This window comes from Loxodonta africana, chromosome 22 (genome assembly GCF_030014295.1).
Source record: "Loxodonta africana isolate mLoxAfr1 chromosome 22, mLoxAfr1.hap2, whole genome shotgun sequence".
Classification (NCBI taxonomy): domain Eukaryota; kingdom Metazoa; phylum Chordata; class Mammalia; order Proboscidea; family Elephantidae; genus Loxodonta; species Loxodonta africana.
The window spans coordinates 25,616,589-25,629,201 of record NC_087363.1 but is presented as its reverse complement, the minus strand read 5'-3'; the positions used below and the strand labels follow the sequence as shown (position 1 = coordinate 25,629,201).

Below are 12,613 nucleotides of genomic sequence, written 5' to 3'. Positions count from 1 at the left end.
GACTGCATTCACTCACTCAACCTCACAACAATAGCAATGACTTTGATGCTATTACTGTTATTATTGCCATTTTAGAGATGAGGAAACGAAGACACAGAGAGGCTCTCATGCCTCACCCAAGGTGAACCTTTGGACATAAGAAGTGCAGAACAGAGAGGTGGGCTCATGAAGGGACCCTGGACACTTCTCACCTTGACGCAAACAAACATTGCATGAAAGATGAATTGGGGTTTTTAGGTGGCTCACGAGAGGACCATGATGGAGGGGTGGTTGAAGGGGGATCACATGATGTATCAGAGGACATAATTCTGGAGTGCTGCCCTGACTTTTCATTGCGACTGTACCACTCATCAGCAGCATGACCTGAGGAGGTAACTTCTCTCTGAGCCTCGCTTTCCTCATCAGTACGATGGGGCCATAACTCCTGTCTCTGGGTTGCTATGAGGATGAGGCTGCCACCTGTGCTAAGGCTGGTTCAGAACCAGCCCTGGTCTGGGCCCTACAGATGTTGTTTGGAATTGGCAGCAGTGACATCCACCATGACCGCCCAGTGGCTGAGACATGCGGGCAGTTCATGTCCTCCCTTTCAATTGCCCAGGAGGACCAGGTGCTGAGCAAACACAGTAAGAAGGTCACTTACCTGAGCGGCTCTTTGTATGCCTTCTTGGACTTGGATTTCTTCCCGGGTTTGGCAGAGAAAGGGGCAACTCCCAGGCCGAAGCTCTGTCCATCAGGCTCACCCACTAGGTGGCCATCAGCATCCATGAGCCCCGCCTGGATGGAGAAGATAGCCCACGAGCATGGGTTAGGGTAAGTGTTTGGGCCCCTTGGGGGTCTGCCCACACCCCACCCCAGTGTATGTGGACCAAAGGCTCAGGGTGAGCGTGTTTGTTCAATATACCGCCATGTGGCTGCTGCCACTGGCTTCAGGGTATCTCTGACAGTGTCCCTGACCACCCTGCCAAATGTCCACTTTCCACTTCAGTTCCCCTCACTGGTTTAGCATCCCATTCCGCACCCCGAGGATCTGAAGGCCTGTTTCTGACCCAGCTTCAGCGCCTCACTCCGTGCCCCAAGGATCTGAAGGCCTGTTTCTGACCCAGCTTCAGGAGCTGGTCTCCTTCCTCATCAGTTCCATCTCTCAGTTACTGAGATCATTGTGAATTTACACGTGGTTTACTCTTGCAAGGTTAACGTTCATCCTGGCGTCACCTTCATCTGTTACAACCGTGGCTCTGCTCTAACGCAGGACACTTGCTACCTCTGGAAGGGTCTGGGGACGGAAAAATCTGAGGACAGTGCTATTGCAGGAGGAAATCCGTGCTTACCTTCTGGACAGCAGAAATGGCTGCAAAGTCATTCTTGTCTATGAGTGTGTACTTTCTGCGCAAAGTGGACTCCACTTCCTGTTCCTGTTGGCTTGGGAGAGACAGTGACAGAACACCTCGCATCTGGGGTCACGCTGAACCCGCTGTGGCAAAAACCAAGTACCAGGGCTAGAAATCATTTGGGTGATGCCCCTCGTGATAGAGCCATCAGACCAGATGAAACAGACAAAATGAGCTCACCTCCACCCCCACCTCCAGTACACACACACCCACCATCTAGCTCACAAACCTTAGGGCCACCCTTAGGTGCAACTGCTCCAAGATGACATTTAACAAGAACTATAAGGGTTGCTATGAGTCAGAACTGACTCGACTGCAGTGGGTTTGCTTTTTGGTTTATAAGCCTCCCTTGGGGCCATGTTCCCTCCCCTGGGTTCTGTCTCTAAGAGGCCCCTCGGAATTATGTGACCAACTTCTGTGACACTGCCCAGCGAGAACCACTCAGGCTACAGACATGTCTGCATTCACATAACCACAAATGCCTCCCAGGTAGCGGGGTGGGTATATTCATGATACCCTGCTCTGGCCATGCTCAAGGCTGGCACTCCATAAAGACTTCCTATCCAACTAATGAACTCAGTAAACATCCCTCAGGGACCAACCCCTCTCTGAGTGGTCCTCCACTGGAGGGTTGTCCTCCCTGTTTCCTCCAGGGGAAGAGAAGGGCGGGAGGATCCAATAGCTCAGCAGCAGAGGCTGGAAGGACCACCAGGGGCCTAGGCACATCCCAAGGACTCTCGTCTGGCTCCTTACATATGAGAGAGAGCAGGAGGGGGTGCACTTGGAGGCAGGTGCCTGGACAGCCATGGGAAATGAAAATGGCAGCCAGATGCAGGAATAGGGTAGGAAGGGGGTGGTCCCTCACCTCAGCACCACCCGGAACTGGTTGAACACCTCCTGGATCTGTCTGAGGTTGATTATCTGGGGGGAAGAGACCAAGGCAAGAGGTTAAACAGCGGGGCAGCATGGGCCCGAGGCTGTGTCTGTGTTAGGAGAGAAACCAGTATCCCTTGGCTGAGCACTGGACCATCTGTCTCCAGAATGGGATGTATGCAAACAAGTGGCTGCCAAGGCCTCCTCTGGAGCAGAGAAACACCTGATTAGAGTTTTGAGACTAAGTATTCACTGAGGCTATAAAAATCACCTTTTCTAAGTGGAGCTCTCTATAAAATGAAAACGACTCAATAGTTCTTGAAAATACTTCCTAAGAAAAAAAATTTACTAAACTTTGTTCTCAGTTCTTGCCTGCTTCCAAAAGGTTCCACCTGCCACCTTCAGACTGAGCCCATGTGCAAACCTTTCTATGTGGGCACAAACACACACACACATCTGTGGCTGGAGAAGGGCCCTCAGCCTCCCTCCAGGCCCTAAAATCCCCATCACCACTCTTGATCAAGGGTCAGTCTGTGGTTGCCCCTGCTGGAAGGCCAGAAAAGCTTGCCCTTCAGCTGTCCTTGGGCCTGCCTCTTATAGTTGCCCACAGTAACAGGCCAGGGGATCTGCCTGTGTGGCTCTCTGATGAGGGGTTTGATGGCTGCACTGTGAAAACAGGATCCATCTCTCCCCCCAAGGACCCCTCTCCCTGTGCGGTTGCTGTCTCCCCCTCCCTGACCCACTCCAACATGGGTCCTGAGGCATCTGCCTTCCACAACCAGCGTGACTACTGTCGTTTATAGCCTCACGCTGAGGCACTGCAGCTCAATTAATCCCAGATCAATTTCCTTCCCCACTGTACAGGTGAGGTGAGTGAGGTACACAAGGTTGAGTGACTTGCTGAGTTCACTCAAAGGGCAAATGAGCTGGGATGTGGTTCCAGCCGCGTGGTTCCAGGGCCCATGCTTGTGGCCTCCAAGATGGGCCACCTCTTGTACATGTTTTCAAGGGCACTGGCCACTCTGTGCAGCACCTACATTTTTGTGTAACCATAAACATGGAAGCTGAGGCCACGCTGGGCTGAAGGGCCTGATACCAGAAGTCCAGCACTGTCCTCCCGCCCACCGCACCCACTGAATGAGTGGTTCCAAGGGTGTGCCCAGGACAGGGAGGTCCATGCCAGCTAAGCCTAGCAGTCCTGCAAAGGAAATCCTTACATCAATCTCGTCCAGTGTCCCCTCCAGGTACCTCCGAACCTGGGAGTTGATCTCGGCAATCTGGATTTCATCCATGGGGTCATAGGTCACAAGGGTACGGTTGGCCTTGGAGAAGGATGCAGAACATGTCAATAAGCTGTGAAAATTCAATCCATTCTGAGAGCTGAGGTGGGGGGGCTGGACACAGGCCTTGGCCCCCCAAGACAGCTCCACTACCTTCACCATTGGGTCCTGGTGGAGAGGGCCTGACACACAGGCCAGGTGCTCAGGTCAAGGAGGTAGTGGGGTGGGGTAAGGAAGGAAAGGCCACCAGAACTGGGGCCTGCTGCTCTGGACAAGGGGGCTATGCTGGCTGAGTCTCAGCAGACTCTGCAGGATGAGGGTCATGGGAGGGGCATTGCCCCTGGTCGGCAGCCCTCTCAGGACCACGAGCATCAGTCCAGGCAGGCCATCTGAGAACTCCTGCCTTCGAGGCCCCCTACTGCTGCCTCCCCCATCCCCAGCCTGCCCCACCCCCTTGACCTTGGCCATCATGCCCTCTGCCCCCAGCTCCTACCTACCAGGCCCTCTGCCTGCCTAATGCCTGCTTCAGCTCATGCCCACCTAACACCTCTACCCTCACCCCTGTGCTCTCCCAGTATCCCTGCCCACCTGACAGCTCTGCCCCCGGTCTGCCCCTTGCTCACCCAGCCTCCCTAGCCTCAGTCTCCACAGTACTCTTGCCCACCCAGTCTCCCTTCCCACTCAGTCCCTCTGCCCCTGGCCTCTGTTCCCCTTGTCTCCCTGGCTACTCAGACCCCCTAGCCACCTGGCCTCCCTGCCCACCCAGTTCCCTCCACTCATCCAGCATCCTGCCTTGACCTCCTTGCTCCTTTCCCATCTAGTCCTCCTGCCCAACTGGTACTCCTGACCCCAGTTCCCTTAAATTCATCCTGCCTCCAACATCACCCCTTCTCTCCAGCCCTTGCCTCTAGCCTCTTACCAGACTGTCGTGAATGGCCAGCTCCTGCTTGAGCAGCGCCAGCTCCTTCTCTAGGTTCTTGACCATCCGCTGCCAGGGAAATATAGCGTGGAGTTGGGGACAGGAAGACCATCAGAGAAGCCATCCTGCCTCCTCTACATCAATTGTACAATTCCCCACCCTGTGCCCAGATATCCTGGCCCATTCTGGTAATCTCAACATCTGGATGCTTCCCCACCCCTGTGACCCTTCCCCCACTGGAGTGTGTCTAGGGTCTGAGAGGGCCTCAGCAGTCCCCCAGCCTCTGCCTCTTACAGCAGAGAAGACTGAGAGCCAGAGTGAGCCCAAGCATCCACAGGGCCACCCGAACCCCAGTTCCCAGGGGCTCCAGGCTGTTTTCAGTCTACCAGGCCAATGGCTGTCTCAGTGCAGCCCACCACCTCCAGGATACTTTCCCCCAGGACATACCCTTGACCCTCATCCTTTCCAACCATCACATGAAGACAGCATAATTTCTCAAACCACTCCCCACTGGTAGTCACATATGTAATCTCCAAATTTTGCTGCTACAAACAATGCTGCAATGAACATCTTTGTAATACAGTGACCTACGAGGCTCTATGTGATTCTGTTCCCATTACCTCTTTCCTACTGTTCCCCCCCATTCTACGCCAGCCATATCTGCCTGCATCTCTTCCTCAAACCCACCCACTGACTCCCCCCTCGGTGCTGTCTGTGCCCTCTGCCTGCCTGTGATGCTTTTCTCCCAGGTTATTTCCATGGCTCCGTCTCTCATCTTCTTCAAGTCTTTGTTTGAAATCTACCTTCTAAACCAGGTGTGTTCCTCCCAGATGGAGCAGGAGAAAAGTGTGGAGCAGAACTCAAATCCACATAAAAAGATCAAACTTAATGGTCTGACAGAGACTGGAGGAACCCCTGAAACTATGGCCCCCGGACACTCTTGTTAACCCAGAACTGAAACCATTCCTGAAGCTCACTCTTCAGACAAAGACTAGACAGGATTATAAAACAAGTTATGGATAACACTGCACAGAATGGAATTTTGGAATATTTAACTGTGCTCCTGAGGAATCTGTACATAGATCAAGAGGCAGTCGTTTGAACAGAACAAAGGGATAGTGCATGGTTTTAAAGTCAGGAAAGGTGTGTGTCAGGGTTGCAATCTGTATACAAGCAAATAATCTAAGAAGCTAGACTACATGAAGAATGGGGTATCAGGATTGGAGGAAGGCTCATTAATAACTTGCATTATGCAAATGACACAACCTTGCTTGCTGAAAGTGAAGAAAACTTGAAGCATTTACTGATGAAGATCAAAGACCACAGCCTTCAGTATGGATTACACCTCAAGATAAAGAAAACAAAAACCCTCACAACTAGACCAATAAGCAACATCATGATAAACGCAGAAAAGATTCAAGTCGTCAAGGATTTCATTTTACTTAGATCCACAATCAACACCCATGGAAGCAGCAGTCAAGAAATCAAAAGACACATTGCACTGGGCATATCTGCTGAAAAGTGCTCAAAAGCAAAGATATCACCTTGAGGACGAAGGTGAGCCTGACCCAAGCCATGGTGTTTCAATCACCTCATATGCAAACAAAAGCTGGACGATGAATAAGGAAGATTGAAGAAGAACTGACGCCTTTGAATTGTGGTGTTGGCAAAGAATACTGAATATACCATGGACTGCCAAAAGAACGAACAAATCTGTCTTGGAAGCAGTAAAACCAGAATGCTCCTTAAAAGCAAGGATGGTGAGACTACATCTCACATACTTTGGATATGTTATCAGGAGAGATCAATCCCTGGAGAAGGATATCATGCTTGGTAAAGTAGAGAGTCAGCAAAAAAGGGGAAGGCCTTCTACGAGATGGATTGACACAGTGGCTGCAACAATGGGCTCAAGCATAGCAACAATTGTGAGGATGGCACAGGACCGGGCAGTGTTTCGTTCTGTTGCGCATGGGGTCGCTATGAGTTGGAACCAACTTCACGGCAGCTAAAAACAACGTAAAAGAAAAAATAATGCACATGAGGAGTGTGCTTCTTAGTTCAATCAGATACCGGAGACCAAATGGGTGGCTCCTGTTAGAAGGCAGGATGAGAAGGCAGGAAGGGACAGGAACTGGTCGAATGGACACAGGAAAACTGGGGTGGAAAGAGGGAGTGTGCTGCCCCATTGTGGGGATTGCAACTAATACTACAGAACAATATGTGTATAAATTTTTGCATGAGAAATTAACTTGAGCTGTAAACTTTCACCTAAAGCACAATAAAAATTTTTTTTTAAAAAAAGAAACCACCATGGCTAAGGTTCTTAATAAATTCACTGATATTATTTTTAAAATAAATCAATAAATTAGGCGTGCCCCAACTACCCTTTTTTAAATTACAGCCCCTGCCCCATAACTGTACTACTCTTTTTAAAAAATTTGCTTTATATTTTTCCATTGCACATATCACCTTCTAACATATTCTAGGCTAGTGCTGTCTAAAAGAACTTCCTGTGATGATAAAAAATGTTCTATATCAATGCTGGCCAAAACAGCAGCCACTAGTCACATGTATAAACCTTATCAATAGCAGTGATCACTGAATTTAGAGACTATTTCAAGAACGGATCTGATACACTGAACACTAAGGACCAAAGACCAGATGAGATATGGAATAACATCAAGGACATCACACACAAAGAAAGCAAAGGGTCATTAAAAAGACAGCAGTTCCCTGTCAATGTATTGCTGCAGCCACTTTTGAATGATCTTCAGCAAAATTTTACTTGCATATGATATTAATGATATTGTTAGATAATTTCTGCATTCTGTTGGATCACTTTTTGGAATAGGTATAAATATGGATCTCTTCCAGTCAGTTGGCCAGGTAGCTGCCTTCCAAATTTCTTGGCATAGATGAGTGAGTACGTCCAGCACTGTATCCGTTTGTTGAAACATCTCAATTGGTATTCCATCAGTTTCTGGAGCCTTGTTTTTCACCAATGCCTTCAGTGTAGCTGGGACCTCTTCTTTCAGTACCATAGGTTCCTAATTTTATGCTACCTCCTGAAATGGTTGAACGTTGACCAATTCTTTTTGGTATAGTGAGTCTGTGTATTTCTTCCATCTTCTTTTGATGCTTCCTGGGTCATCTAATATTTTCCAATAGAATCCTTCAGTATTGCAGCTCGAGTCTTGACTTTTTTTCTTCAGTTCTTTTAGCTTGAGAAATGCCAAGCATGTTCTTCCCTTTTGGTTTTCTAACCCTAAGTCTTTTCACATGTCATTATAATACTTTGTCTTCTCAAGCCACCCTTTGAAATCTTCTGTTCCACTCTTAACTTCATCATTTCTTCTATTTGCTTTAGCTACTCGATGTTCAAGGGCAAATTTCAGAGTTGCTTCTGACATCCATTTTGGTCTTTTCTTTCTATCCTGTTTTTTTAATGATCTCTTGCTTTCATCATGTATGATGTCCTTGATGTCATCCCACAGCTGGTCTGGTCTTCAGTCATTGGTGTTCAATGTGTCAAATCTATTCTTGAGATGGTCTCTAAGTTCAGGTGGGATATACTCGAGGTTGTACTTTGGCTCTCAAGGACTTGTTCTAATTTTCTTCAGTTTCAACTTGGAATTGTATATGAGCAACTGATGGTCTGTCCCACAGTTGGCCCCTGCCCTCGTTCTGACTGATGATATTGAGCTTTTCCATCATCTCCTCCCATAGATGTAGCTGATTTGATTCCTGCATACTCCATTTGGCGAAGTCCAAGTATACAGTCACCATTTATGGTGTCAAAAAAAGGTATATGCAATGAAGAAGTCATTGGTGTTGCAAAGTACCATATAATCTCTGGCACCGTTTCTATCACCAAGGCCATATTTTCCAACTACTGACATTCTTCTTTGTTTCCAACTTTCACTTCCAATCACTAGTAATTAACAATGCATCCTGATTGTATGCTCGATTAATTTCAGAATGTAGAAGCTGGTAAAAATCTTTAATTCTTCATCTTTGGCCTTAGTGGTTGATGCGTAAATTTGAATAATATTTGTATTAACTGTTCTTCCTTGTAGGAGTATGGATGTCATTCTATCATTGACAGCGTTGTACTTCAGGATATATCTTGAAATGTTCTTTTTGATGATGAATGCAACACCACTCCTCTTCAAGTTGTCGTTCCTGGCATAGTAGACCATATGATTGTCCAATTCAAAATGGCCAATACCAGTCCATTTCAGCTCACTAGTGCCTAGGATATCAATGTTTATCTGTTCCATTTCATTTTTGGCAATTTCCAATTTTCCTAGATTCATACTTTGTGCATTCCATGTTCCGATTATTAATGGATGTTTGCAGCTGTTTCTTCTCATTTTGAGTCATGCCACATCAGCAAATGAAGGTCCTAAAAGCTTGGCTCCAACCACGTCATTAAGGTCGACTTTAGTTTGAGGAGGCAGCTCTTTCCCAGTCATCTTTTGGGTACCTTCCAATCCGAGGGGCTCATCTTCTGGTACTGTATCAGACAATGTTCCACTGCTATTCATAAGGTTTTCACTGGCTAATTCTTTTCAGAAGTAGACCACCAGGTCCTTCTTCCTTCTAGAAAAAGGCTTCCTTAAGTTGTCATAAAATGGCCACTGGAGGGAGCCTGTGACAGCTGGATCCCAGCACTGGTGACCCCAGCCACAACCAGCCCACAGCCACAATGGTCCTCTCTTAGGCCAAAAGCCTGCTGCACACTAGCCCTTATCCGGCCAGGTCACCTGGACACTGAGGCCCACCTGCCACTGTGCTCTTGCACAGAAACACTGGGTGCCTGGTGGCAGACACTGGCATCCTGATAGGTCTGTGGCAATTCAAGGTACAGAACATGAGACCTAAGGCATGTGATCAGATTTCAAATCTTGGTTTTGCCTCTCTGGGCAGCTCCAAGTTCTTCACGGGGACTTTCTTTGGAGTCAAAGGAGAGGCTTGGTGGCCAGTCCCTTTTCATCCCCAACCCTCACCAGCTGAGGGCCCCCAGCTCTAGACAGTGCATCATTCCCCAGCCAGGGAAAGTCTGGCTGAACTGTCAGGGCGTCCAGCTGGATGGCTGTCCAGTGTGGCATTAAAGCATGCTTAGACACGTGGGCCAATAAGAGGTGATCTGCCTCCATGGGTCATGGGCACCATTCCTTTTTCTGGCACCAGCCTCCTCATCACAACTTGGGACCATGAGAACCACTTCCAGTGCCTGGCAGGCTTAGTGGCCTCCAACCTGCCCTTTTCTACTGATGGAGAACAGCTGCCTGGAAACACAATATTGGATCAGCAGACCCCCAAGGAACAGGGTCTGGCAGCACCACCTGGCTGACTGATTCCTTAATAAAAATCAGGGGCAGGCTGGGATGGAAAAATGCCTTGGAAACAGCACAGACTCATGTAAGTTCCCTGATGTTTGGGCGTTTTCATTATACATGTCCGGAGAATAATTCAGCAAGCTCTGCTTAAGCCCCACACCAGGCTGAATGGTGATCCCACTACAGCCTGCAGGTGCATTTTCTCTTGGCAGAGCGGGATACATAAGATTCTCTCTGCCCTCTGTTTATGCCCATGGCTCACAGCCTCTTTCGCTGCATCACAGAACCACTGACAGAGCAGAAGGGTCACTGAAGGTCATCAGTCCCAGTTCCTTGTTCACAGAGGAAGAGCCTGAAGCTCAGAGTCTGAGCAACTTGCCACAGAGAGCTCAGGCCGAGGGGGCAGAGGTGGGCAGAGAACCAAGGTCTCCTAGCTTATTGCCAGTCCCACTAGCCAAGAAAATTCTGCAGAAACTTTGCTAACCCCTCGAAAACAGATACCAATACTGATGATGATGCTGGAAATAAACAGGGAATGCTGGGTACAGTCTAGGAAAGACACCAATCAAAATAATTTTCCAGATCTTTCTCAAAAGCTCATGTTTATAAAGAAAAATGTTTATCCTGAAGATTATAAAAACATTCACACTGAGTGAAAGGGAGGGACTTGACTGTCCAGGACCAACATACACATTTCAGACCAGAAATTCCATTAAATAGCACAAATGTTCTCAATATCAGGCACAACACACATCCAGCCAGGCTCACAGATGTAATGTGGTAAGCCTGAGCTAAGAGGACACCAATCAACACCAAATAAGAAAAGCTTCAATCCGATCCTGATCAAAAGGGGGGAAATGCAGAACTGAGTTTCAAATTCTCATGGACTCCAGATTTTCTGGAGCCACGGAGGCTGAATGAACCCCTGAAATTATTGCCCTGAGATACTCTTTAAACCTTAAACCAAAAGTCCCCTGATGTCTTCTTTAAACCAAACAGTAGTTTAGCTTATCTAGTAAAAAAGGTCTACTTTGAGCATTATGCTTTTTAAGATCTGTATATGTGGAATCACACTGACAACAGCAACTTGAAAGATTAGATTTGAACCTTAGGGGACAGTGAGTTTATATTAATGAGGGATGAACAACTCAGAAAAGGAGTCTAAGAATTGTTGTACAACTCAAAGAGTGTGATCAATGTCACTGCATTGTACATGTAGAAATTGTTGAACTGATGTTTTGCTGTGTATATTGTCAACAATAACAAAATTTTTAAAAAAAGAAAGAAAAGCTTCAAGCTTACAGAAAAGAATACCATGAAAAAAAAATTTTACCATGAAACTTGGGCTTTATCAGCATGTTTGTTTTGTTACCATTTTTTAAGTTAAGAAGTAAAACATTTCAGATAAATATCAAGACTCCTGTATACCCTCTTCAGTTCTATCCTCTTTTCATCCCAGAGAGAACCACTGCCCTCAGTTCAGTCTTTTTACTCCTGCACCTTTTTTCCTTTACTGCACACCCATATATCCATTAAGTATGTGTAGCATAGCTTTGCATGCTTCTACAGCTGGTGTAAATGATAGATGCTATTATTCGGTATACTTTATTTAAGTCATTTTGTCACTTGAGATTTATCCATGTTGGTAGCTCTAGCTCTGGTTCCTTCACTTTCAACTGCAGACATCCCATAACTCATTTATCTACTCTCTTGTGAAAAAAAAATATATATATACATACATACATTTAGTTTTTAAGTAGGGAAGAGAGGCAGGTGAGGCTCTACTTTAGGCTTGTGATGTAGTTAGACGACAAGTGTGGTCAGGCCACCTGATTTTGAATCTGATTATACTTTTATCTAGCTTCTTGTGGGAATATGCCCAAGTCTGTGACCCAAGGTTTCTCATCTTTAAAACGGGCAGAGTAATACCCACTTCTTCAGACCTGGCTGCTGCATGGAGGGTTTGCATATGTTATCTTTTCCTTAATTTTTTTCGTGACCTAAGAGGGGGTTGTAGTTACTAAAGCACAGTCCCTACAAGCTATGGTCATCATGGTGGCCTTCACTGCCCTCATTTACCAGGCACTCTGATGGTCTAAAGGGGCCCAGCAGGAAAGTCAGTGGATTGCCTGCTTTGGTTCCCTCCTGGGGAAACTGCCTTTTTGTCTGTACTTGCAAATGAAGAAGGCAGCTTCTTGGGTTTTTTTTTTTTTTTTTAACTACTTCAGAAAGAAATTCGTGGTAATGTATATAACATAGAAAAATTCCATTTTAACCATTTTTAAGCGTACAATTCCATGGCATTAGTTAAATTTCACAATGTTATGCAATCATCACTGCTATCCATTTCCAAAATTTTTCACCAACCCAAGCAGAAACTCTGTACCCATGAAGCAATGACTCCCCATTCCTCCTCTCTTCCACCAGGCCCTGGTACGTCTAGCCTCCTTTCTGTCTCTATGAATTTGCCTATTCCATATATTTTATATTAAGTGGAATCATACAATATTTCTCCTTTTGCATCTGGCTTATTTCATTTAGGGTGTTTTCAAGGCTTATCCATGTTGTAGCATATATCAGAATCTCATTCCTTTTTATGGCTGAATAATATTCCATCTTATGTATATACCACATTTTGTCTATCCATTCGTCTGTTGATGAACACTTGGGTTGTTTCTACCTTTTGGCTATTGTGAATAATGCTGCTATGGACATTGGCATACAAGTATCTGTTTTCAGTTGTTTTGGGTACATACCTATGAGTGGAATTGCTGGGTCATATGGTAATTCTATGTTTAACCTTTTGAGGAA

General features: G+C 46.5%; 1 protein-coding gene across 8 annotated transcripts in view; it reads right to left on the bottom strand.

Moving 5' to 3' along the window:
* Window positions 1-12,613, bottom strand: part of KIF9 (kinesin family member 9) — a 48,772-nt gene that overhangs the window by 13,193 nt on the left and 22,966 nt on the right. For all 8 annotated transcript variants that reach the window (XM_064274633.1, XM_064274630.1, XM_023547775.2 and 5 more), the window contains 5 exons: window positions 4,461-4,529; window positions 3,479-3,583; window positions 2,254-2,309; window positions 1,329-1,419; window positions 641-774 (listed from right to left, as the gene is read on the bottom strand). In XM_064274633.1, the coding sequence (XP_064130703.1) occupies window positions 641-774; window positions 1,329-1,419; window positions 2,254-2,309; window positions 3,479-3,583; window positions 4,461-4,529 (455 nt within the window). The remainder of the gene's footprint in view (window positions 1-640; window positions 775-1,328; window positions 1,420-2,253; window positions 2,310-3,478; window positions 3,584-4,460; window positions 4,530-12,613) is intronic.